Below are 27885 nucleotides of genomic sequence, written 5' to 3' on the forward strand. Positions count from 1 at the left end.
TCGGGTTAAGAACTTTGCTTCAGGATGAGAACAGAAATTATGCAGTGGCGGCGCAGTGGCAGCAGCAGGCCCCATTAGCTAAAGTGGTCTTCAGGTTAAGAACAGTTTCAGATTAAGAACGGACCTCCGGAACGAATTAAGTACTTAACCCGAGGTACCACTGTATTTGATTAGAGCACTTAATTTGGCCTTATGGGTTTCGTTATGAAAATAGGTCGATTAAATTTAGAATTCGCACGGTTCACTTTCCTCAGGCTTGTTTTTCCTGTTTACTTTAGCTAAGCTTAGGAAAGCCTTTGATGTCGTTATCTTATAAAACCAGGGTGGATACTGGCCGTAAGAGATAAACCTGTGGCTTGCATGAAAGTGGGGGGTGGAATTATTCCAGTAATTAAACATCCATCTCATTTACAGGTGAATCTGGCTTGGGAAAATCCACTTTAATCAACAGTTTATTTCTGACTGATCTCTATCCTGAACGTTACATTCCTGGAGCTGCAGGTAAATCGGTTTGTTCCTAACGCTCGCTTTCTGATTTCACATGCTTTGCTTCCTCTGATATTTTGCTTGCACAAGGCTGTTCTTATGTACTGATGATGATAGACTTCTTTTCATAAATATCAGGGCTGTAGCTTCATTTAAAAACAACAACAACCAACAACAAACTAGCTTTAATCAATGAATTAAGTGATTAAGGTGTGTAAAACCGAAGACCTCTGATGGAAGAATAACTGCACTTCCTAGTAGGAGTGTGTCTGTTTGGGGTTCATGCTAGCTGGGAAGCCATTTCTCTCCTGCTTCCCTCCCCTGATACTATAAACCAGGGTTGGAGCACCTTCCAGAGGCTGCATGTCGGTAATGGGCCAGGCCAGAGGCAAAAATGGGTGGGGCATAACTGTGACACTAACTTCCGCACAGTAGACTACATTCCAGCCTCTCAAAAGTCAAAGGCTTCTGCACTCCTGTATGCAGCCTACTTCCACCTGGGCAGGTGAGAAGCACCTTCACCAAGATGCATACCAGCTAGGCAGAAAGGGTGTGTGGAGTGGCCTAGGGAAGGAGGGCAGCCTTGGGAGAGTTTCAAGGCCTGGGTAGAGAGGGCTGGAGGGCCACATTCTGCATTTGGCCCATTGGGTCTGAGGCTCAAGCAGAAGATCCTGCTCTCCCCAGCTTCCTGCTCTTTTCTTTTCCAACTGCTATTCAACATTATTATTAGTTGCTTGTTGCGCAAAGGTCTCCAAGTGGCTTATAATGCATGTAGAACCTAAAAAGCAGATATTGGGGTTATAGCACATGTTCACTCTTAATTGTAAACAATTGTGGGTGGCCTTCTTACATTTTCATATTTCTGCATGTAGATACCTCTCTTTTGTTTCTCACTGGTCTGTTTTTGGCTATTATTTATACTACTTTATGCCAAAATAAGATTGTAAGGGGTTTATGAATTAGAAAAACCAGTTATACAAACATTGTTACTTAAAATAGAGAATAAAACAATGGAGAAATTAAAACAGAAGGTTCAGGTACATCTTCAAAAGCCGGTGGGATGGCAATATACATGGTTCCTTTCATATTTTTGTTGGCACTTGCCATCTGAGTTTGCCATTAGAAGGACTATTATGCCTCTGAATGCAGTTTGCAACTTGCAGTTGCAAATGATTTAGCCTAACACATGTGCTCATGCATCCAGTTCATCCTCAAAGTGCGCCAGGGTGCAGAAATGCTTGATTGAATAGTATAGACATGCTGAAGTATTAGCCCACTATTGAGGTAGAAGTTACTGTTTTTCATCTCCCCAGCTTGACATGAAGCAGAGTTCCCTTGTCATCTGCTGGCGGTTGTAGAAAGACAAGGGATCTCTGCTTCCTTCTAAGACAGAGTGAAAGACAGTGAGAGATTATAAGTGCAACAGGTGGGTTTTGAGTATTGACATGGATGCAAAACTTGATTAACTGAGCCCAAGATTTTTCACGGACTGATTGGCTCAATTAATACTACAGTTCTAATAAATATATATTCTGGCTTGCACCTTTTGTACATCATTATATAAGGAGCATGTTGCAAATTGTTCCTTATCCCATTCAACTTGGCTCCTTTGCTGCCTTTTGTCTCATGTTCTTTTTCGCATCAATGCTTCTGTTGATGACATCAAAGTACTTCTCACTTGTCACTGAAATCGTTATATTGTCTACTCTGGTTGTCTTCTAATTTCCCACAGTGTTCTGCCTATCTAGCCTTAAAAGAGAAAGAGAAAAAAAAAAGCTTCATGCTTTTTGGAACTAAGTGCCATAAACTAGCCAGTTGACAGGATCCTCAGGGGCCACTCACTGTATTCTGCATGTCCGAGGCAGTTTCACCCCAACTCAGGACAGCTAACAACCACCATAAAACCATAAAAGTGGCAGTAAAGCAGCCATAACACAATTACTCTATTTGGGTGTTCACTCCATGTGAGTGCTATTATGTGGAAGTGGGACATCACGACTATCCTTCCTGGCCCTAACCCCATCCTGAGTGCTACCAACCCCACCCCCATGCGTGGGGGGGGGGGGCTCCTCTATAGAGGGAGACCTGCCCTTAGGTTACCCCTGTGATTTAGAACTCTGACTGCCCAGAGTTCTAAGTCATAGGGAGGCAACCTGAGTACTTAAAGCAGGCTGCCCTATACAGACATGCGTTCTCAATGAGACTGTTGGGTTTCCCCACTTTCCTGCACTACATGATTATAGAGCTGGGTTGAACTCCCAAATAGGCTTGTAGGGTTGCCAAATTGCAAACAGCAGCAACACTATCATATCCACGCCACATATTTAAAGCACTCTTAGACCGCTCTGACAGTCATAGAGAATCTTGGGAACTGTAGTTTGTTAAGAGTGCAAGGAACTGTATCTCTGTGAGGTGGGCACTACAGTTCCCAGGATTCTCCGTGACTGTCAAAGTGGCCTTAAGAGTGCTTTGTGACCTAAAAACACAGCAGCCAAACTGAAACTGAAAGATTAATGAGGATCCTGATGAAACACACTTCTATATAGTATTGTATTAGCCTGATGCCTGGCTGTGAAAAGGAATGGCATCAGCTGGGTTTCATGGGGCAAGGGTTTCCATAGCCAGGGAGCCGTCAGCGAGAATGCCTTGTTCTTCATTCTCACCCTCTGCACCATCAGGGGGCTGTGAGACACGGAACAGGGTGGTCTCCGTGGCTACAATAGAATCTTCAAAATCCTCATGCTACTTTTGAGTTCTTTGAGGGCAGCCACTGAGGAATTCTCAGTAAAGGCTGGGCACATGCACTGGATACACAGGAATCCTTGGGGATTCAGACTGGGCATAGGAAGCATTTCTTTTGTGTGGGATGTCATTTCCAGCCTAATTTCTATTATATATTCCCTCCCTCCCTCAGTAGTTTGAATAACATTTTACTGCTTTGTTGGCCAGGAAACTTTTAACATTATATGACATTTCTCTTCTAGAGAAAATAGAGAGAACGGTCCAGATTGAAGCTTCCACCGTAGAAATAGAGGAGCGAGGGGTGAAACTCCGTCTCACGGTAGTCGACACTCCAGGATATGGAGATGCCATTAACAGCCAAGACTGGTATGTTATTTCCTCAGGCTGTGATGCTGAATCTTCACATCTGTCCCAGGCTTCCATTCTGTTGTATACAGCTTTGGTGATACTTTAAACTGTTTTAACTCTCATGTCTTCCTATCGGTGCTGGGGATTAGGCAGCAGAGACACAGCTTCAAAAACCAGGATTGAGCCTCCCCATGCATCAGATGATGTGTGGAAAGTTCAGTCCTGCTTGGTTTGGGTGCACCAGTCAGTTCCCGAACTCCATGAACCTTAAAGAAAGCTTGATTGAACATTTCCCCCCCCCCATCAGGTGATGCACAGGGCAAAGGTTTTCAACCTTTTTGAGTCCACAGCTGCTGTGACCAACTACATTCTTTCTGTGGCACCCCTGTGGGGCTCAGGAGCCCAGCTGTTTCACCCCTTGCTTGCAGAGCTGGCCCCCTCTCACGCTTTTTCGAACACGCTGCCTTGCGGAGTGTTCCCCTCAGCCTCCCCTCCCCTCTCCTTGGGAGTCCTCTGGGCAGCCACAGTCGCCACCCATGGTCTCTGAGATGCCCCCCTGCCCCCAAGAGAGGTACCTCCTCACACTTCCCCACAAGGGCCTGTGACTTGTCAGTCCATTTCCAACAGCAAGGGCTGCCTCAGCTCCTGGCAACCAGCACTCCCTGGCCAGCCCCAGAGGCACCATTCGCTTGTGGAGTTTGTAGCCAGGGCTGCAATAAAAAGCTGTGCAAGCCTTTGGGAGGCAGAGACGTGAGAGGGCATCAGAGGGAGGGAGGGAGGGAAGGAAAGAGGGACAGAGGCCAGTGTTGCTCGCGGCACCCCTGACCATCATTCAAGGCATTGGTTGAAAACCACTGGCATAGGGAGTTCAATGTAGCGTTGCCATATTTCAGAAAGTGAAAACCCGGACAAAACAGTTGACCTATTTTTGGGGGGAGGCGGTGGAGCGCCTCAGCCACCATGACAAGGCCACCCTCTTCGTCTCCAACAACAGCCGCTGCTTGGTGCCTAGGCTGGAGCACCGCTTCTCCCGCAGCGGGCAGTGCACCCCAGGGACAGCTAACTGGGAAGCCAAACACGTATATGTTTGAATGCATTGTGGAGCGCTTTGGTGTGGATCCGTCCCATGTGCTCATGGGGGTGACTGGCTGGAGACATGGTTTGCCATATGTCCAGGTGTTCCCAGACATTTTAAACGAAAATTTCAATATTCTGCCCAGACACCATTTTTGGAAGCGAAATCCCGACGATGTCCGGGATTTTCTGGACGCAAAGCAGCCCTAGTTCAATGCCCCTGTAGAGGTTCACTCCAATGAATGCTGTAAACTGGGAGCAACTGACTTTTATGATTGTTGGGTTGAAATACAATAGTTCAAGCAGATGCTACGTATCCTGCTGCTTTGGCCTACACAGTATTGTTAAATAATTTTGCTTTCCTGGAGTGATTTTTCTAGTCTTTCTGCGCAGGATCGCTTTTAACATTTTCTGTAATAGTTGACTTGGAATTTCCTTCTGTGGGATCTCCAAGCCCCTTTAGCTTGGCTATTGTGTTGCAAGTAGGACTTCCTGTTGATTGTGTTCTGATGCTTTGTTTATTCTTCGGAAATGTTTCATGCGAATCCTGCGAGTTTGAATCCCCACCCACTTTTTCCAGCAGGGAGGCCGAGCAAGCGGCAGGCAGCAAGATGGTGTTATGGTCCATCATTGCATTACTGTTGTTGAATTTGCAACAGAGGATTAAATTTGCAGAATAGGATTACAAGGGCTATGTAGAAACTATTATTTCTCCCACCTCCCCACGTTGGAGGCTTCAATTCCCTTTCTTTCCACAGTCAAAAAGAGTGTTCTAGGGTTTGTAAAAGCTATCTTCTCAAAGTATTTATACTTTTAAGAAAGCAGTATATCACATATTTACACAGCATGCCCCTGAAAATGTTGGCCTCCTGGCACCACTTGCCCGAGCTCAGGGTGTGACCCACTGTTGAAGACCAGTCTTCTGTGCCACTTCTTGTTTTGTCTTACCACTTGGACCTTCATCTGCTAGTCGATCTTGACTACTTTCCCGGGAATAATCCCTCAGGCAGGATCCAATGGAAGACTGATATTCTGCCTACAGCGTCATTGTTATGTCCCAACTGAGAGTTAGCGTAGCAGAATGATGAGATTGGGGGACATTCCAGCTATATACTCACCAGGAAGCTGTGATCAAACATTGTTTCCTTAGTCTCAGGCCTCATTTGCCCAGCTCATCTGTCATACTGTATAATACCGGCTTATTTTACGGGTTTGTCATTAAGGATAGCAGGAATAATATAGTGTGACGTGCTATGAGTATGTAAGAAAAGTGATATATACTTTTTTAAAATGCCTTTGCCGTTCTAGGGCTCTAGCGGCTATATTAAACCTGTCATGTGGCTCTGTGTTAAATAAAAGGTGTCAGGTGATATTTCCTCTGTTCTGAACCTTTTGTTCCACTACAACAAGACCAGTCTTTCTGGGCTGCTGCCTTGTTAGGTGGAAGGAGGGCGTGTGTTTTGGTAACATTCGGTTTATTTCATTTTCTCAAAAACCATTATTTTCCCTATGGAAAAAAAAAAAGATTGCTTTGTTTGCTGTTGTAATGCATAGTACAGGATATGGAGTTGTTTAACTAATGATACTGTCGTGGTGGAAAGCAGGTGCTTCCCGGAAGGTAGAATGTACAATTCACTGCTGACTTACACTTACAGAAAAACGGAACAGCAGTGAGGACTTGAAAGTAGCACGTAAGCAAATTACAGTGACAGAGAAGCGCTAAGTAGAGTTTTTCTGGCACAACACGCTGAGGTTTTCCCTCCTGATCATATTTCATCAGCCCCACTTCCCTTGAATTGCCAAACTTTTTTGTAATTCCTGTGGAGGTAGAAATATTGAGGAAGCTTGGTATACGTGTGTACTATCACCGTCTCACCATGAACCCTTTGCTTTGGGGGTGGGTGCTTGTATGTGACTTCTGTGGGAGGCAGAACAGGATTTGCTAATTTAACAGTTTTTAGTCATAAGGGAACTGAAGACAAATAATCTCAGTTTGTAGGTGAGTGCAGTATTGCTTGTAGTAGAACTTTCAAAAGAACTATTTACACAGAAACTCCCAAAATAGGAAACATCCATTTATTTACATAATAATAATAAAAATAATAAAATTTTATTTATATCCCGCCCTCCCCAGCCAAAGCTGGGCTCAGAAAGGCTAACAACAGTAAAATAATATAATACAGTAAAATAAAATAATACATTATTTGAATACCTTTAATAACTGATATGTTCTGGGCAGTGAACAATGTTTTCTAAAATGGTGTAAAAATATGCAGTTAATCACAATAAAAGTTAATCACAATAAAAGTAGATATACCAGTCAGTCATATAAAACAGTATTAAAAAGCACCAGATGTTCTTAAGCATTTGAAACACCTTGGAAAATTAATAAGGTCATCATCTGGTGCCAAAGCAGCCATAATGTAGATACCAGGCAAGTCTCTCTGGGGAGGGCATTCTGCAACTGGGATGCCACCACTGAGAAGGTCCTCTCTGCCCATTACCTAAGAACCATATCCACCCTTTACCCCAGGCTTCCTCAACCTCGGCCCTCCAGATGTTTTTGGCCTAAAACTCCCATGATCCTTAGCTAGCAGGACCTGTGGTCAGGGATGATGGGAATTACAGTCTCAAAACATCTGGAGGGCCGAGGTTGAGGAAGCCTGCTCTACCCTGATCCCAAACCCACCACCTGCATTTTAAATCCTAACTCTTCCTTCCCCAGCATTTTGCCCTTCAGGAGTCCCCCCCCCCCCTTCCCTTAACAGTCTTATGCTTCAAGCAATTCTTGGCACCCATTCAGAGAGCCAGTGTGGTGTAGTGCTTAAAGTGTCAGGCTATGACCTAGAGACCCAGGGTTCAGATCCTCAGTCGGCTGTGAAGCTCACTGGGTGACCGTGGGCCATTCACTGCCTCTCAGCCTCACCTACCCCAGAGGGTTGTGTTGGGGATTAAATGAGGGGGAGAATCATGTATATCAACTTGAGTTTCTTGGAGAAATGTTATTGTTGTTTAGTCGTTTAGTCGTGTCCGACTCTTCGTAACCCCATGGACCAGAGCACGCCAGGCACTCCTGTCTTCCACTGACTCCCTCAGTTTGGTCAAACTCATGCTGGTAGCTTCGAGAACACAATCCAACCATCTTGTCCTCTGTCGTCCCCTTCTCCTTGTGCCCTCCATCTTTCCCAACATCAGGGTCTTTTCCAGGGAGTCTTCTCATGAGGTGGCCAAAGTATTGGAGCCTCAGCTTCAGGATCTGTCCTTCCAGTGAGCACTCAGGGCTGATTTCCTTCAGAATGGATAGGTTTGATCTTCTTGCAGTCCATGGGACTCTCAAGAGTCTCCTCCAGCACCATAATTCAAAAGCATCAATTCTTTGGCGATCAGCCTTCTTTATGGTCCAGCTCGCACATCCATACATCACTACTGGGAAAACCATAGCTTTAACTATGCGGACCTTTGTTGGCAAGGTGATGTCTTTTGGAGAAATAGGTGGGATAAAAATGCAAGCAACAAACAATCATACACAAACATGTATTTGCAATATATTGTGAACACTGCCCTTCTAAGATTTCAACTTGGTTATGGTTTGGGTCGTAAAAACTTCAGGCGGAAAACCCTGAGATTTGGAACCAACATTGGGGTGGGTCTGAGAGTTGGCAGGGAGAGAAACATCAGGTATGAAGCTTCATGAGGTTTGTAACCCTAATAACTCTAGTCCTAAAGGAAAGCATGAGAAAGGAGGGAAGGGAAAGGGCTGCGAAAGAGGTGACTCAGAATTAGTCAGCCATTTGAAAGTGTTCCTGCTTTGGGTGGGTGGCTTCCTTTTTTCACTTGTACTTAATTCTGCTGGCATTTGACTGTCGCGTGTCCAAGTCATGCTGCGTATTGCGCTGTAAACATGTCCATAACGCGGCAGCCCCACCAAGATCAGTCTGCCTTTAGTCAGCCCCCACATGTTTACCTCATTACAGTACTTTAAACCAGTCTAGGGGGTGGCACTGGCTGTCAGCCACCTCCCCCCTCCTCCTTAGTGTCAGTATTGCCTTTGTAGAATTCAACAAAGAGGAAAATAGGAACAAAGGCAGAACTATGCCTCATTTACACAATACATATAAAGCATCATCATACCACTTTAAACAGTCATGGCTTCTCCCCAAAATCCTGGGAACCTAGTTTAAAGGGGCTGAGAGTTGTTAGCAGACCCCTATTCCCCACACATAGATACAGTTTCCAGGGTTCCCTGGGAGGGAGGTAAAGGTAAAGGGACCCCTGGCCATTAGGTCCAGTCGTGACCGACTTTGGGGTTGCGGCGCTCATCTCACTTTATTGGCCGAGGGAGCCGGCGTATATCTTATGGATCATGTGGCCAGCATGACTAAGCCGCTTCTGGCGAAACCAGAGCAGTGCACGGAAACGCCGTTTACCTTCCTGCCGGAGTGGTACCTATTTATCTACTTGCACTTTGACATGCTTTCGAACTGCTAGGTTGGCAGGAGCAGGGACTGAGCAACGGGAGCTCACCCCGTCGCGGGGATTCGAACCGCCAACCTTCTGATCCGCAAGTCCTAGGCTCTCTGCTTGTTAAACCTCTCTGGGAAGTGTAGCTCTGTGAGGGGAACCACTGGAAGGGGAAGGGGGACAAAACTACCTTGAATTGGTTCCACATCCCATTGGCTCATGCTCAACTTATTGTTGGGCTTCCTGCTTCCTGCCCCCCCCCCCAGTGGGCACCAGTCACCAGTAGCGGTTGTGAAGAAAAAATGAGAGGCACAGAGTATGAGGAAGCATGCTCTGAATGCCTTGAAGGTTAGGGGCTCTGTAGAAGAAGTGGAAACTAAATATTTCACAAGTGCCTGGATGCAAACCTGTCTCATCACAAGTTCCTCCTTTTCCCTTTTCTCTCACTGCAGTTTCAAGACCATCATCCACTACATTGACAATCAGTTTGAAAGGTACCTTCATGACGAGAGCGGCCTCAATAGGCGCCATATTGTAGACAACAGAGTTCATTGCTGCTTTTACTTCATATCCCCCTTTGGACATGGGTAAGAAAAGATTTGCATTCTAGGGTGAACTTTTTTTCACCGCTAAGCAGGCGCTGGGGAAATTCCAGCAAAGAGATTTAACCACCTTACGAGCAAAGCAAGTTTCTTTGTTGTCAGTCGGCCAACTCAATTAAAATCATCTTTGGGATTAATGACCTCCATTTCAGAGAGGATTTGCTATTAAAACTTGTCAGGGGCACATATTAAAAATGGATGACTATCTAGAAACTTAAAAGTTGTAATAACTATGTCTTTCATATGTGTATATGGAAAGTTTAATTAAGCATGTCAGCCACCCACATTTGAAGTAAGTAGTTTTGCTTTTCACCTGGGTCTTGGAAGTTCTGTTTGTTGCCAGCAAAAGTAGAACTTTCTTTAACTTACAAGAGTTATACTTCAGCTTAAACTCTAAAAATGGTGTACACCCTCCTGCCCTCAACTGAAATAACAATATTGAAAATATTGAACATTCTAAAACAATGATGGGGGGGACCTGTGGCCCTCTAAGAGTTGCTAGACACCAACTCCCATCAATCCCAGCCAGCTAGCTATACAGTTGTACCTTGATTCTCAAATAGAATGTGTTCTGGGAGTCTGTTCAACTTCTGGAACTGTTCGAAAACCAAGATACAGCTTCTGATTGGTTGCAGGAGCGTCCTGCAGCCGATCAGAAGCCATGGAAGCCGTGCCGGATGTTCGGCTTCTGAAAATCATTCGAAAACTGGAACACTCACTTCTGGTTTCCAATTGTTCGGGAGCCAAAACATATGAGTTCCAAGGGGTTTGGCAACCAAGTTATGACTGTATTGATGTGATGGCAGATGAGTGTTAGAGACCAAGATCTAGATTTGGGGGATTGCAGTTCAATGGGAGAAATGTTCGTCTTAAAAATTACTCAATGGTATTGAAAACATTAGCTTAAGAAGCTACTGAGTATATAAGCAGGTCAGGGGCGATGGAAGTTGTGGCCCAGCAACGTTTGGCGATCCTCTCCAGACACCCCCCCCCCCCAGTGGTTATCAAAACAATATCAGCAGCAGGACTAACCACAAGAGCAGAGGACTAATTCTGTTTGTGGAATTAAAGAGGGAGATAAATGAACCACCCATGAAAGGGTGTTCTGGAGTTCCAGGGCTGCATTTGCAAAGGCCCTGCTGCTTATTGGGATCTTTTTGACTTTAGATACATAACAGATGATCCATAAGATGCTGCCAAGGACATCTTCACTCAGGACTCCATTAATAATTATTGAGGTTTCCTCCCCCCCCCCCCCAATTGATACACAGGCTGAAGCCCTTGGATGTAGAATTCATGAAAGCACTTCATGGGAAAGTCAACATTGTCCCTGTGATTGCCAAGGCAGACACTTTGACACTGAAGGAGAGAGAGAGACTGAAAAGAAGGGTATGTATAAGCTTTTAAAACGAAATGCCACATCCCGTTTCCGATGAGTTTGTATCTGCTATATGCCTTAGAAATGTGTGTATCTGTTTGCTATGCATTTGGACACCTCTTGAGATCCCATAACCAAATTATGGTTCCTGATATCACTTTTATATATATATTAGGATTGGACACCATTTTGAATCAAGATAGTGGAATGAAAACTGCACTGATTTTTTGTTTTTGTTTCATGCAGTTCCTGAGTAAATGCCGAGTAGAAGGCTGTTTGCATTATATTAAGAATGTGTGCAGTCCACCTTTATTCCATAATGCATTTCATTCATGCTGCCCATCAATTAAATAACAGGGTGGCTGGCATAAGGAGGGAGGCAGCTGACAAACATCTGTTCTAAAGAAGGAGGGGGGGAGTATACTTTCTCTGTGTTTTCAGATGACACAATTTGGTTATAATGGGCATCATTTTAGACGTTCTCTTTAATTTCTGGTGCAGAAGGGGGTGTGCCTCTTCTAACATGGCCCTTGAAACCAGCATCTTTTGTGTTTTGTATTTTCAAAAAAACTATTTTTGTTCAATCTGTTCTCCTGCTAATCAGACAGCACGTTTTAGTCTGTCAAATGGGCAGGACTGAGCGTTATTTTTAATTGCTCTTGATTTTTCAGAAAGGTAATGAATAAATCAGGGGGCGAGGAGGAAGGAATAAACACAACCAAAGCAGGCTGTTTTTTTTCCTTATCATGAGTATTTACACACCACCCTTCAATTAAATTCTCTTGCATTAAAAGGGAGAAAAGGACTGTTGATCTTCACAATCATGGGGGGCTGGAATCAAACTCATTTTATGCAAGTCATTTCATTCAAAAAGTAGCATTTTGATTGATGGAACTGCCTGGGGTGTGTTTACATTTCAAAGGTACACTGGTATTTATATATTTTGCGCCACGATTTTATACTGATTCAATAAAGATGGAATTGCCTGTTCCTTATTAGTTAATTAAGCAATTAGTTGCAAAAAGTATAATGTGCTAGAGCTCTTTCCAGGCTGCTGTCTGATAATGCAAACATGCTGAAACTATTCCCCTTAGTCTAGATTTAACAATGCACACTTGTAAACGTTGGCTATTTGTTTCGCTTTAAATCAGAGATGGAGAACCTTATTCAGCCAGCATGCCATTCTGGGCAGCCAGTGTGGGTGGGGACATGTGGGTGGGGGGCAGGCAGGACCAGAGGCAGACGTGGGTGGAGCAATGAATGCAGATTTTACCTTTGTAGGTTGGTTTCCACACACAAACACACACACACACACACACACACACACACACATGCATCCACCCCTGTCCTCCAGACAAGCAGGAGGAAAGATCAGAGTTTGAGAATGCGTTCCAGCCACGCTGAAACACTTGGGGTGTGAAGCAGGGCTGGTGGAGAGTTCAAGAGCTGCATTGTCTCCTGCCCCCAGCCTGAGGTTCCTCACCGCTGCTTTAAATGAACACCAGCTGCAACAAAACTGTTGCCTAATAAGGAGCACTTAAAGGACAAATAAATATAAACATCTTAGCCCTTTGGTCCGCTTGGGTCAGCCATTGTTACCAGCAGCTTAACCAGGATTGAATGCTTTTAATGTTGATCCAGAGCTTTGAAAGCTTAGCTACTGTATATTTTTCTAACTCAAAAAACATCTCTCTATTCAAAATCTGTAATCAAGGCAGGGAATCAGGATCTGCCTCTCCTGATGGAGCTTTGAAGCCTTTGCTAGGCTTTTTTTAGATGTCTCTGCCATTTGGCAATCAATCTAAGGTAATGCGAGGGGGTTTTGGGGCTTTGTTTTTTGTCCTGAATTGTGGAGAGGTTTTTTCTTTCTTTTTTGGAATAAGCAGAAAGCTTAGTTGTGGGGCTTCTGTCAAGGAAACCCAGCTTGGTGTAATTCCTGTTTTGACTCTGTGGAATTCGAACTTCGTTTTTCATTTTTCATATAAAAACACCCTTCTTTTGAGTGAGAAGAATTGGAGGGCAGTTTCACAAGCTGTGTGCTGCAAAGCCGCAAGAGGAAATCTGCTCAAAAGAATGATTACATGAGAATGGGGATGGGGGGGGGGAGGGAACCTTGGATTTTGACTTCTTAACACATTTCCCCAGGGAATGCTAATCTTTAGGAACCACAGAACCTCCTGGGGCCAATAAAACCGATGTCCGAAGCAGCAAAATGTTGCTTCATTGTTGGGAATATGAAAAGCAGTTTGTTTTTCCTTGAGATTTGCTCCCCCCCTTTCCCCTTTCAGGAAAGCACTTGGCTGAACAGCTGTGATATATTATTCCAGCACCCTTGTTGGGTTTTTCCCGCCATTGTTCCTCTTTTATCGCTAAGATCTCTGCCCAGGGAAATGGGCTTTCTTGTTCGTGCCTCTGGTGAAAGGCGAGCTGCAATGCCACCCTGCTCCTCTGCATTGGGACTGACTTTCTGTTGCGTAGCAAATGCTAGAGATGCTGTGCCTTTAAAACCAAGCTGTGTCAGGCATGCCTCCTTAAGGAAGTATCGAGATTTGCATAGAGAATACGTTTCCTTCTCCAGTGTGTTGGGTTTTTTGGTGGACTGAGCCTGGATGTTGTTGGCTATTTATCTCATTTAATGATTGACGGTGCAGAAGGCTGTAGAGCAACTCCACTGCTTTCCCTTTCTGTGAAGTCTTTCTTGGGGAACTTTTTTAGTGCTCGGATTGACCACTGACCCCTTCCATTCTTCATATCCCATTTTGGCTGAATGGGCTGGTTCAGAGCATCAGATGTACCATATTCGGCCCATCACCCCTGCTTCATCTCTTTACCTGTGCACTGGTGTTGATGCTTTTGTCAACCACAGTTTTTAAACCACAGTTTCCCATTCGAACCAGGAAACTGGCTTAATCTCTGATTACTAACCAGGGATATACAGTGGTACCTCGGGTTACATACGCTTCAGGTTACAGACTCCGCTAACCCAGAAATAGTACCTCGGGTTAAGAACTTTGCTTCAAGGATGAGACAAGAAATCGTGCTCCGGCAGCGCGGCAGCAGCAGGAGGCCCCATTAGCTAAAGTGGTGCTTCAGGTTAAGAACAGTTTCAGGTTAAGAACGGACCTCTGGAATGAATTAAGTACTTAACCCGAGATACCACTGTATATCTAGAATCTGATCCCAGTTAGTAAGTCAAAATTAAACCAGAGATTCTGGAAACTGTGGTTTGCACAAACCACAATAGAAACAACACCATGCTGGTATGCAGCGGGGAGTATGTGGACAGGCTACTTGTTCTCAGCTTAGTAAATAATGGCTTATTAATTCAAGGAAGTGTTGTGCGAGGGACGCGGGTGGCGCTGTGGTCTAAACCACAGAGCCTAGGGCTTGCTGATCGGAAGGTCGGCAGTTCAAATCCCTGCGATGGGGTGAGCTCCCATTGTTCGGTCCCAGCTCCTGCCCACCTAGCAGTTCGAGAGCATGTCAAGTGCAAGTAGATAAATAGGTACCACTCCGGCGGGAAGGTAAACGGCATTTCCGTGCGCTGCTCTGGTTCACCAGAGGCGGCTTAGTTATGCTGGCCACATAACTCGGAAGCTGTTTACGGACAAACGCTGGCTCCCTCGGCCTATAGTGCGAGATGAGTGCTCAACTCCAGAGTTGTCTGCAACTGGACCTAATGGTCAGGGGTACCTTTACCTTTTAGTGTTGTCTGAACAAGAACTACTTGCCTTTCACAAGTCAGGATTTTCTCTGGATGTCTTGGGTTTTCTCTCCAGAAGCCCAGTTGCTTCAAAATCATGCCTTTGGGAGGCTTGCTGGATTTTACACAATTGAAAATTATCTTAGTCTTTTGGGTTCTGTGCGGGAGGAAACGCCAATTCATAATTTTGTTAAGCTTCAAAGTGCATCACGATTACTTCCCCTCCCAAATAACAGCTGAATTTTGCAGTGCTAAACCGAATCATTCCCTGTTGCAAAATTATTTTTTCTTTTTCTTTTTTTTACCAAACACTTCCCGCTCCCCAATAACAAGCTAAAGAATCAATAACTCTTAACTATTTTTCTGTCTAGGGGTAGTGCTTAAACAGTAACTTCATATTGCAAGCTAGTGACATTTGCTAGTGGAAGCAATCAATTTAATTTAATCATCAAGAAGGAGTGTAAGAAAAATGGAAGACTAGGTCAGTGCTTTAGGAACAAATCCCTTAATAGCTGAAATAATGCAAGCTGTGGGGTTTGAGTGGCAACAACATAAGAATACAATTTATTATTAATGGTAATCATTTCATTTATGTCACACCTTTCTCTCCAAGGAGCTTAAGGTGGTATACACGGTTTCCCCTCTTCTAATTTACTGTAATTTTCGCTCCATAAGATGCACCTGACCACCTAGTTTTTAGAGGAGGAAAACAAGGGGAAAAAAATTCTGAATGAAACAGTAGATGTATGATTTTTGAGGTTCATGCTGTGGCCACAGACATGTGATCTGATGGTGAATTTGGGGTAACCCAATGCAAAAATCCTGAGGATCCATGTGGATCCATGCTTTGTAACCACGTTTTTGCGCCATTGCGGTCCCACGCAACAGTGGGTGCATGATTTTGCTTTAGTTTTCTTGTTTCCCCCCTTTGCAAATTTGCTGTCTTTACCTCTCCCCTCCCAGGCAGCCTCCTTTATCTCTAGCGTCCCATATCTCTCTCCCCGATCGGCAAATGATCAACAGCTTTGTTTCAACACCCACTTCCCGCTTTCAAAAAAAAAAGCATGATCTGCTTTTTGCCCCTGGGCAATTCGGCTCCAAGGACCACACATTCGCTCCATAAGACGAACAAACATTTCCCCTTACTTTTTAGGAAGGAAAAAAGTGCGTCTTATGGAGCAAAAAATACAGTAATCCCAAAAACAACACCTTGAGATAGGTTAGACTGAGAGTGAGTGACTGGCCCAAGGTAACCCAGGGAGATTCATACCTGGGCGAGGATTTGAACCCTGGTCTCCCAGATCCAAGTCTCAACACACTGCACCACTGCAGGCTCTCAGAATTCATGTATGTACACCTAATGTAGAATGTAACTAAAAATCACCCCTGCGTTTTTGTCTCTTGTTTGCCTGCAACCATAGGTTTTAGATGAGATTTCTGAACATGGCATAAGGATTTACCAATTACCTGATGCAGATTCTGATGAGGACGAGGAATTCAAAGAACAGACCCGAGTTCTGAAGGTGGGTTCAACATCAACAGGTGCTAAATTAGGCATTTGTCTAATTTAAATGTATTCCTCACGTAGGTGTTAGTTTTGCTATAATTATTGCATATAGGAAGGCATATTTACTTCCCATTTTTGCAGTTGAAATAATACCCTTGACAACATCTCACAACTCCAGTTTCTGAGCCTGTAGCAGAAATTACCTTTACCTTTGCAAAAAAGGTAATATATCAATGATTTTTTTTTTTAAAGAAAGCTTCACATGAGTTAAAAGTTTGCACTTCAACATAAATGAAAATGGAGATTTCTGTGGAATGTTGTGCCAAAACTTTTGAACAGTCAGGGTATTAAGTGGCAAGTTGACTCGTACCATCGGCATTATTCATTGATGATCTTATAAAATGGAATTTATTGACTCATCTAGGCTAGCATTCCTTTTGCTGTGATTGGGTCCAACCAACTTATTGAAGTGAAAGGGAAAAAGATCAGAGGTCGCCTGTATCCGTGGGGAGTGGTGGAAGTCGAGAATCCGGAGCACAATGACTTCCTGAAGTTACGCACCATGCTGGTGTAAGTAGAGTCCCTTATTTAGTCTTAAACTACAGGCATCTATAACAAAATGTGTTTGTCAGAGAGAGATGCCTCTTGTACATACTGTCCACAAAAACATGTTCGCCTTCTTAGCTGCATGGTTTATGTGAGACCTCTGCTTCTTTCTTTATACTGAAACTGCTTTTGTCTTTTGTTTATTGGCTAAATAATCAATAAAAAGACGTTGTTAGGAAATAGGTGGCTTGCTTAAATTCTGGTTTGCTTTAATTGGAATGTACCGTATTTGGAAGCAGAAATCCCTAAAGGAATTTAAATTGGAAATGTCAGGATGTTTCAGAATTCATCTTGATCATATTGCAGCTCTGATTGGCAAGGGGAGTTCTTGGAATCTGAGTTATTTCAATATTTGCTTTTGCAAGACATTGAAGTTGATTTTAGTTTTATTCTGCAATGTGTATCTGTTCTGAATCATAGCCACAAGATATGTTATAGCTTCCTTGTCAATGTACAGATTTCTCTCTTTCACCCCTCCTCGACTAATGCATGTTATCTCCTCTAACAATGCAATTGAACCAAAAAAGATTTGAAACAAGTCAAGCGGAGCATTCCTTGCAGCAAGTGCTGAGAAACTAAATATAGTAAAATTCCAGGAATATGTTAGGGTTGATAATCCAAAAAGTGCTACTTAGCTGTGTGACTCTTAATAATGTCTGAGTTATTCCTCCTAGGGTAATTCCATTAATCAGGCTTTGTGGGTTACAGCAATTCTGTGGCATTTGATTCCATTATACATCCTTGGCTTGGTAAAGTTCCAGTCAAAGATTTCCCCCTGCTGGATTGTTTCCATGTCACATGTGACGTTCACCTTTGAAGCCACAGTGATAGTGAAGACTATTTCTGCAAGTAAGGTGGAGGTCAGATTCTATATTTTATTGTGTCTGTAGGTCAAGTGAAAAGGCTGACTTGATGGAAGAGTACATTCATTTTACATGCTACTGTTCCCCCCCCCCCCATCTTCCTTCACATATGATACTTTCCAGGCTAGGAAGTTCCTCTTAGCATCACATTTAAGAAAACATCCCAGATAAATACTTTTCTAAAGCAGGTGGACCTGTGCGAAGCTTACCAATATGTATGACCGCAGTAGAGAATTGTTGAGGATGTGGGTTGTAGGAACAGAATACTGTCTGTTTTTGAAGTTTGGAATCGGTTAAAATTTAAATTAAGCTTATGGATCTTGTCACTGAAAAGACAGGAAATATAGCATTTCAGTTATTATTGGTTAGTAAAAATGGAGAAAACTATTCATTCATTCATTCATTGAATTTATATACCACCCTATACCTGCAGGGCTCAGGGCAGTTCACAGAATAAACAATGGATTGGGGGAACATAGGAGGCTGCCTTATATTGAGCCAGACCATTGGTCTACTTGCTCAGTATTATCTGCACTGACTGGCAATGGCTCTCCAAGGGTTCAGACATGGAGTCTTCCCCACCTTTAAACAGTCACTGCTTCCACAAAGAATCCTGGAAAAGGTCGTTTTAGGATGCTGAGAGTTGTTAGGAGAGACCCCTCTTCACCCAACAGAGATCCTTGGGAAGAGGGATTGATTGTGAAACCACTCTGGGAATTGTAGTTCAGTGAGGGGAATAGGGATGTCTTCTAACAAATCTCAAACACTTTACAGACTGCAATTCTCAGCATTCTTTGACAGAAGCAGTGACTCTGTGGTGGTATAATAGTACTTTAAACATATGGTGTGGAGAGTATGGGCCTGAAACAAGATTTCTCTGTTTATTTTTTTAAATAGTGGTTGAATTTTCTATTCTTAGCCCAAATTTATGTATTTGTGGGCTCCTCAGTTGTTTTTGTTGAGTTCTGTGTTGCCCATTTATAACTTCATTCTGTTTTTATTACATGTATAAATTTCCTTGCACGTGGATTTCAGGTACAGTCGTACCTTGGAAGTCAAACGGAATTTGTTCCCGAAGTCCGCTCGACTTCCAAAATGTTCTAAAACCAAAGCATGGCTTCTGATTGGCTGCAGGAAGCTCCTGCAGCCAATCGGAAGCCATGGAAGCCTTGTTGGACATTTGGCTTCCAAAAGAATGTTCGAAAACTGGAGCACTCACTTCTGGGTTTGATCATTCTGGAGCCGATTTGTTTGGGAGCCAAGGTGTTCGAGAGCCAAGGTACAACTGTACTTTGGCCAAGAAGTGGCATGAAAAAAAGCATTGGCATGAATCATGTCTGTAAAGGCTGTGATGCTTCTTTTTATCCAGTTAAGAGATGAACCTAAGTTAATAAAATTTGACTCAGGAGCTACTGGCAAAGGAAGTTAAAAGCTGCGTTTCTCGTTTCAGGACCCACATGCAGGATCTTCAAGAAGTGACTCAAGATTTGCACTACGAAAATTTCCGGTCAGAGAGGCTAAAACGCACCGGCAAGTGAGTCTCTCTCTTGAGTTGTGCTTTCTCCCTTATGACTCTGCCCAGCCTTGCTCTTAAACGTAGCTTCAGAAACAACCCCCTCCCCAACTCCTGTATCTGCTGATCTCATTCTCGTAACCTCTCCCTTCCTTTTCCTAGCCTGAAAACACACACGGAAACCAAGGGGAAGGGGCTCCTGTTTTAAATTGCTTCCTCTGTGTTAATTAACGGGAAGAAACCACTGATCCAGCTAGGATGGTGTGTGTGTGCGTGTGCATGCAAGCTCCAGAAAGTATACCAGCTAAGGGCTTTGTGAAATATGACATCTCTCTCCCCCACCCAGTATTCATTCAGTAATTGATGTAATCTTTGGGTTGTATCCAAACTTGTCTTGTTTCCGCAAGAACTGCAGCTTGTTCAATGGAGAGTCCACTCCCATGCACCCCCCAGATCTGTCCTGGGGATTCCCCTGATCCTCTGGAGGTGTCTTTAGGTATGTGCAAATGGGTCGACCTTGTCAGATGCAACCCTTTATTCTTATGTTGCCCATCTGACTTGGGCCGTTTAGATAGATATGGGGAATATGCATACAAACATTGAAATCTGCCTTATACTACGTCAGGCTGTTTGTTCATCTAGCCGTATTATGCCTGTTCTGTCCGGCGGTAGCTCTCCAGACCAAAATCTTCTCCCAATGTTGCTCCCTGAGATCCATAATCTAGGATTGTGACACACTGTAGCTCTGTAGTACAGCACATGCTTTTCATACAGAGAGTTCCAGGCTCAGCCACTGGAATCTCCAGTTAAAATGGACCGGGTAGCTGGATATGGGAAAGCCTGAGTCCCTAGAGAACTGTTGCCATTGTAGACGATAGGTGACAGTTAATCTGACCTGGTATAAGACTGCTTCTGGTGTTTTAAACTAAATATTTTAAGGACTGAGCCTTCTGCATCCAATGCTGTTTCCCCTTCCCTGTCTCATGCGTAGATCTCACAGCAATTCCTATACGTCTTGCACATATCTTGTATATTTTAAAACAGCATGCGCAGATGGTCACAGTGGACCGCGTTCAGAGTCCCTGTTTGCAGACTGCACTGGAAAGGCAAAGGGCTGTTTTCACACATGTTCATCTATTGATGTCAAGTTGAGATATGTGTGCCTGAATGAACCAGCCCCAAACCAAATCAAACACCATATGGACAGAACTTTTAAATGCCCTCTCAAATGCAGTGTGTTCAATGCTGTTATAACTCACTAATTCAGCTGTGGCTTGTTGAGTGCCGAGGAATCAGTCAAGTGGTGTTCATGCCTGTGAGGCTCGACTCTTCAACCTTCAGAAATGTGCAGTGGTACCTCGGGTTACATACGCTTCAGGTTACATATGCTTCAGGTTACGGACTCTGCTAACCCAGAGATATTACCTTGGGTTAAGAACTTTGCTTCAGGATGAGAACAGAAATCGTGCTCCGCGGCACAGTGGCAGCAGGAGGCCCCATTAGCTAAAGTGGTGCTTCAGGTTAAGAACAGTTTCAGGTTAAGAACGGACCTCCGGAACGAATTAAGTATGTAACCAGAAGTACTACTGTAGTCCAATGATTCTTGATTGAGAATGTCCCAGCTTCCTTCTCTCTGTGTTAATTTTATATAACCAGGCAAATTAGCCTGGCGAAAAAATGTCTTAATTCCTCTTCCTGATGCCACTCTAAACTCACTTCAGTCCCTCTGTGTGAATATTGTGCCCTTGACCATTCTGTTTTTAGTGTGTGAATCTTTTCTGTTCGTGTTGTGCCTTTCCTGACAAAAAAACTTGTTTCTCTTTGATATCGCTCGGCGCGAGAGTGCAGAAATATTTCTAGTTAAGGAAATGACTGTGTGTGTCTGGGCTGGTTCTTTGTTTTATAACTTGGTGCCATAGGGTGTGGGTAGGGGGGTAGGCAGAGGAAATGGCTCCACTGAAGTGTAGGACAGAATTAGGGTGTAAAAATCCAGGAAATTCCTTATACAAAACAAGAGTGAAGAATGAGAAGGTGACAGCTGCAAGGCTGCCTGGGCTTGAGAAAACTGCAGAAAGGCAATTCCTCCTTTGCATTTTTAGAGAAGGGTTACAATATGGAAACTCGGGTCAAATCATTGTCTGAATTCTAATTGGTTACATCTACAGCAGTCGGTAAATGAATAAAACAGTTGCCCTGAAGCAAAAAAAGCATATTTCTTTGCTTTTTAGATCAGATGTTGCCAGACTCCCAACTTTCATCAGCCTCAACCAGCATGGCCAGGGATCTGGGATGTTGAAAGTTATAGTCTAACAACATCCCTGTTTTTAGATAATGCAGGGCTTAATCCCAGAAGAGACGTTCCCACCTGTAAAGGAGGAAATGCCTCTTCTAAGACGGTTTTTGCCACCTGCATATTTGTAAGAACTTGCATTGAAAACACGTTGTTTTTAAAAAAATCTGTCTGATTAAAGGAGCTAGGTTTCTTTTCCAGCTGAACAAATTATTTTTAATAAAACCAATTTGTCTAGTTGGCTGCATTATGTTTCTGCTCAAGATCTGAACCCTTGTCCTTTAGCGCCTGTGATGCTAATGTGCATTTCTTGTACCTGACAGGCCTGTTGAAGAAGAAGTTGTGGACAAAGACAGGATCCTTCAGCAGAAGGAGGCTGAGGTAAGCTTCCGAGCAAAACTAAGTTAACATCTCATTAGCAGCGAGGCGCTCGGCTGAGTTAATGACATTCTGAATGAGTGCAAATAAAAATAAATCCATTTGAGTACAATCCTTATTTCTGGCGTCAGAAGAGCCCTGTTGGATCGGACCAAAGGCCCATCTTGGTCTCGCATCCTGTTGTCATAGTGGCCAACCAGATGCTTCTGGGAAGTCCAGAAACAGAACTTGAGCACCATAGTCCTCTTTCAACTGGTATTCAGAGGCACATTATTTACTTAAAGGCATTTATATACGCTTAATACTTTGAATGGGACGTGGGTCCACAGCGCCTAGGACTTGCCAATCAGAAGGTCGGCGGTTCGAATCCCCACAATGGGGTGAGCTCCTGCTGCTCGGTCCCTGCTCCTGCCAACCTAGCAGTTCGAAAGCACATCAAAGTGCAAGTAGATAAATAGGTACCACTCTGGCAGGAAGGTAAACGGCGTTTCCGTGCGCTGCTCTGGTTCGCCAGAAGCAGCTTAGTCATGCTGGCCACATGACCCGGAAGCTGTACGCCGGCTCCCTCGGCCAATAAAGCGAGATGAGCGCCGCAACCCCAGAGTCGGTCACGACTGGACCTAATGGTCAGGGGTCCCTTTACCTTTTAATACTTTGAATAACTCTAAGAGGCGTACAGTCTAAAAAAAGAAACTATATATCACAAAAAAACCAAAGCACAACCTGAAACCAGTAAAACAGCATTATAAAAAAGACACACACAAGCACATACAAATGAATGAATTTGTCTCCTGCCCTTTTAAAGCCATCCAGGTTGGTGGCCATCGACACACCTTGTGGAAGTGAACCTCACAGTTACAACTATGTGCTCTATGAAGACGTTCTTCCTGTTGCCTGTCCTGAAGTGCCCTCTCTTCTGCTTTATTGGATCATCCCCTAATTTTAGTCTTGTGAGTGACGGCCTACCTGCCTTCTTCACACCACTCCTATTTTAACACACCTGTGTCACGTCCGCCTCCCTGCACCTTATTCAGCTTTTTTTCTAATATGAAAAGCTGCAAATGTTGCACCTCTTTTTTCATAAGGGAGCTGCAGTCTCTCAGTTGTTTTGGTTGTCCTTTGCAGCATCTTTTCCAGCTCTATGATGTACTTTTCCTAGTGCAGCCACCAGATCTGTGCACGGTATCCCATATCCTTGCCCGCTCCAAAAGTGTGGCCCATAGTATATTATTCCACCTCTGTTTGATAGCTAAACTTCTGGCGCCCACTGCTGGCTGCTTCTATTTGTCACAGCCATCTATCTGTTCCCCACCTTACTTCAAATATGTAAATCCTTTCACATCGGAAGCTGGCATGTTAGCAGAGAAAAAGTCTTGCAGTCCAGATTAATTTTTGACATGCTAGTTTCCCCCCTGTAGGTATCCCCCCTTTCTCCCCACCCCTGACCCCCAACAAGGTGCGGGAACATTTTATCAGGGTGAAGTGGTTAAGCCTAGATTCAGGTTTGAGAACGAGGCCTAAGACAAATTTGTTAATAGCTATGTTTGGGTGAAGTAGGCCTCCAGTTAATCAGTGGGGAAGCCTTTGTTTTATCTATACAGTGGTACCTTGGTTTACATATGCTTCAGGTTACATACACTTCAGGTTACAGACTCCGCTAACCCAGAAATAGTACCTCAGGTTAAGAACTTTGCTTCAGGATGAGAACAGAAATCGTGCTCTGGTGGCGCGGCGGCAGCGGGAGGCCCCATTAGCTAAAGTGGTGCTTCAGGTTAAGAACAGTTTCAGGTTAAGAATGGACCTCTGAAACGAATTAAGTATTTAACCCGAGGTACCACTGTAGTTGATTAGGATTTTCACATTGTTACAATAAAATATTGCAGTCCCCTATTACCTGTCCGCCTCCCAGTTCCTCTACCTCCCTCAGCCCTTGTGTGTTTGTTCCCCTCCCTTTTTAACCACAGTTTTTCCATTTTGGTTGTTCATTGTTTGGCGTGTCAGGCTTGCATGCTCAGATAAGGGTTAGTGCCATTTTGGGGGTCCCAGATGAACAACCATTATTACATCTGAGACATCTCCCTCCCTGCATTGTCCCTCCCACTGCTTCTGGTTGTGTAGGTATTAGTTCCAAAACTGCACTCCAAATTTCTTGGAAGCTTGGCTTCTTGTGTAGTTTACGGAGCAGGATTTTGTCAAGGGCCGCTAATGGCAGGAGGTCTTGTAGGAGGAAGCCTTTGTAAACTGGAAGAGTGTTGGCTCTTATTTTCTTTTGAGCCTGCTAGCTTCCCCTGAACGATGTAATGTTTGTTTGTATCACATTTAATCCCGCCATTCCTCATAGTTGCTTGGGGTGATGCAGATGGTTCTTCCTTCCCTCCCCCTCTGTCTGCACAGCAGCCCTGTGGGGTAGATTAGACCAAGATTGGCCCAAGGTGACCTAGTGAACTTCACGGTCGCCAGAGGCGCTGAACCTGAGTATCTCTGGTTCCAGTCCAACACTAACCATTACACCACTTTGGCTGTCCACACATAGGGGCGTCAGTGCTGATTCTGAAATGTGGAAGAGGCTAGAAGCTTTTTCCTTGGGTGGATTTCTCAAAAAGTCTTTGCCAAGAGTTTGACTTCTGAGCGGAGTCTGAGTCTTGGCTGAACGTAGCAGCTGTTAGCTTAACCTACCATGCAAGATGCCGTGATAATATTGATGTTGACTCTCCTCTTTCCTGCTGAGTTTCCCTGTTCCAGGGTATTTGGCAACTGTCAGCAAAACAACAGAGAAGCAAACCACCCGTCCTTTTCCCCTCTTGAACTCTCCCGATTGTATTTCCAAGCCTCTTTGTTGTATAAATATAAAATGTACAATGAAACATGATGAGCGTATTAAGAATGCACATTTAATGTGCAAATGCAGAATGGGAGGACGTTTGGTGAGATGGACAGCTCCCTTATCCTGTTTCTACAGCTACCCACTAGTGCAGACAGCGAGCAGCTTCCCCACATAGGTTGGGGAATCTGTGGCCCTCCTAATGTTGCTGGGCTGCCATCTCTCCATCAACTCCATCTAGCATGGCCAGTGGTCAGGAATGATGGGAGTGCTGGTCTAGCAAGATCTGGAGGGTTACAGGCCTCCCATTCTTGTGTTAGTAGGCACAACACCCACTTTCCCGAAAGTTTCATTATGAAAACTAAAACTGAAAGCAAGCAGACTTCTAGACCTTATGGTTGGAATGTCGTGTATAATTGTGTGTGGACAAATCGGGGCTGGGGAACTGGATCTGGGCAGCACCCTGGATCTGTACTGCTCACACCTCCCGCAGAACAAGTTTGATAGGTAAGCAAGTCTGCTTCCCTGTCAATTGTGACATAAGGTGACCCGTTTTTGCATAGTGTCGTGCACCACGCAAGCAGTGAAGTATCAAAGCCCGCAAAGAATCTTGCGGTACCTTTAAGGGACTAGCAAATTTATTGTGGCGAAAGCTTTTGGAAGCTGAAGAACATCATGACTGCCATCGCTCTGCCCACTTGTGATTCCTAGCAATATTTAGAGGCTATTTGCTTCCGACATTGGAAGTAGAACATAGCTATAATGGCTAGTAGCTCTTGATAGCCTTCTTCTCCATTGGATTTGTCTAATCCCCTATTTGGTTAATTTGCCTGGTTGGTGGCTAACACTACTTCTGTTCCTAACCTTGGTTGCAAACACTGGATTGAAGCAGACCAAGTCTTGTTTTTTAAGTCCACTTCATGAATAGTTGTCCTAAACTGGCAGGTAGGCACTCATCTGGGTACCCAGAAATATCAGTGTAAGTAGTGAAGTTGGCTCTCGAATTTTGGAATTGTTAGGAAGCCATTAACCATGGTTTCCAATCTGCGCGTAATGGGAAACCGTGGTCAGCTGCTGCTTTGTGGTGTGTTTGCTGCTCAAGCAGAGTGACAGCAATGGAGTGGCATATGGGTGCATGCTACTCATGTATATCCTGCCTTATTAAGCCGGGATTCCGTTGCAGGAATGAGGCCAGTGCATTTTAATGTTTCTTTTCGGAAGGGATTAAATGACCTCCTCTGTGCCTTAGTTTTGAATTTATATACAAATATACATTGAAGGCTTTTGGCTGTATTTGGAGGGTGAGCTCCTTGTGAGATAGGCCTGCCATAAACAGCTGCTGTTTTAAAGTTGGGAAGGATTGGACAGATATTGCAAGAAAACAAATGTTTGTTGAATTCCTGTTGTCTGTCATTTCTGTTAAGGACCGAAGAGGCTTTGCTTAGTCTTGTGTAGATAAGGTGGCACGAAATCTCTTTATCTCCAAAGCAGTCTGCTGAGGAGTCGAGTTGGGGGAGGACTGGGGGGTTAGGGGGCAAACCAGAGGAAATGGGCTTACATTCTTTGGCCTTTGCTGAGAACACAAACATCAATTTCCCTTTCTGTTTTTACATTCTGAGCAGTAATGATGCTTGAAGTTCTATTTACAGATTTGCAAGGTTTACATAACCTCGGGGGTGGGGGGTGGAGGATGAAGTCTTGGGCAGGTGCCAGGTCCACCATTATCAAGACATCACTTCTGCTAAATAATCATTATGGATTTTATCAAAGGACACTGTGCTTGGCTGGTTGGAGCCATTAATCTCTTGCCTGCTTTCTTCAACCGTGTTGCAAGATCATTTCGGACATGTGTAGATTTATTTTTTGCCCTCCCACCAGCAGCTGGCTTTTGTTTTCGGAACTGCCTTTTTTATGCCTTTTCTCCAGATACAAAACTAGTTGTGTCTGCAAAGAAGGATATTCATAGGGAGACTTGATAGACTGACTACCCTTCTGCAGATCTCAAGATGCCATCAAGCACATTTCTGCTATCCTCCTTTGGTCACTTTAAGAAGGATATTTGAGCTTCAAATAGAAATACAACAAGCTGTGTGTTTTGCATTTCATGGCCTGTTTACAATCTTATTCTATATATACATACTGAGTTACTTTGCATGACGCTGTTAACCAAATCCTGGTTTAGCAAGTGCACACAAGTGTGTGGGCTCTGGGACAGGAGTCCCCCCCCCCCCCCCGGACCTCCTTACTGCTAGGTTTAGCTAAGCCAAAGATTGGCTTTATTCAAGCCAGTTCTCAGAGTTAAGATGGCTCCTCAGTGGCCACCAGTGGTGGCTGGTGTCTATTTGGTACTGGCAGGGTGACCAACAGTAGGAGGAACCAGAGCATGAATGGGTGTAGCTAGAGTCAATGACAAGCAGAGCCAACTCATTCTGGTTCTGTTGTCATCTACCTCAATGCTGAGTTCTACAAGGGCTGAGACTGAGGAGGAGGAGGAAGCAGGTGTTGGCATACTGAGGGCAGACTAAGGTTAGTGGTGCAGTGCCCCAGTCACCCTATGGACTAGCCTCCACTGCTAACCATGAGATGTCACCAATGTTTGTTTTAGATCCATGCCTCCATCAGTGTGGATGCCAGTCCACAAAAGCTTCTGTTACTGTAGACCTGTTAGTCTTCACTGTGCCATAGGATGCTATGTCTACTGTCCTTGTGTCTTACAATCAGTCTACTGTCCTTGTGTTACAAACAATTAGCCTCCTTGTGTGTTACAATTAGGCTATTCCCCCGCCCGCAACAAAAAATTAATAGGGTTGTTTGTTTATGTCTGATTGAACGTTAAGTGTTGAAAATCCTTGTGTGTGTTAGCCATTCCCATGGCTTCTCTAAGGTTCCACTTTACCACTGTTCGGATCTGCACCTTTTGTAGGGAGACTCTCCACATCAGTGCTTCTCTCCCCCTGCCTTTAGGCCCATTACAGATGTGCTTCAAATGGTCTCTTCATCCACATTACCAGAGACAGAGCAACTCTTCTAGGTGAAGTCCTACCAACATTTTTTTGGGGTGCACGCACCATGGCACCACACATGTTGGCGTGTTCACCTGTTAGATCATACAC

General features: G+C 44.2%; 1 protein-coding gene across 1 annotated transcript in view; it reads left to right on the top strand.

Annotated features, from left to right (window-relative positions):
- Positions 1-27885, top strand: part of LOC308465348 (septin-2) — a 60304-nt gene that overhangs the window by 12906 nt on the left and 19513 nt on the right. Inside the window, exons 4-11 of the mRNA XM_080985237.1 lie at positions 415-501; positions 3471-3594; positions 9564-9698; positions 10985-11102; positions 16216-16317; positions 16726-16871; positions 19221-19304; positions 21897-21954. Of these exons, the coding sequence (XP_080841363.1) occupies positions 415-501; positions 3471-3594; positions 9564-9698; positions 10985-11102; positions 16216-16317; positions 16726-16871; positions 19221-19304; positions 21897-21954 (854 nt within the window). The remainder of the gene's footprint in view (positions 1-414; positions 502-3470; positions 3595-9563; positions 9699-10984; positions 11103-16215; positions 16318-16725; positions 16872-19220; positions 19305-21896; positions 21955-27885) is intronic.

Source organism: Podarcis pityusensis, assembly GCF_964106645.2.
Source record: "Podarcis pityusensis genome assembly, chromosome: 16".
NCBI classification, from domain to species: domain Eukaryota; kingdom Metazoa; phylum Chordata; class Lepidosauria; order Squamata; family Lacertidae; genus Podarcis; species Podarcis pityusensis.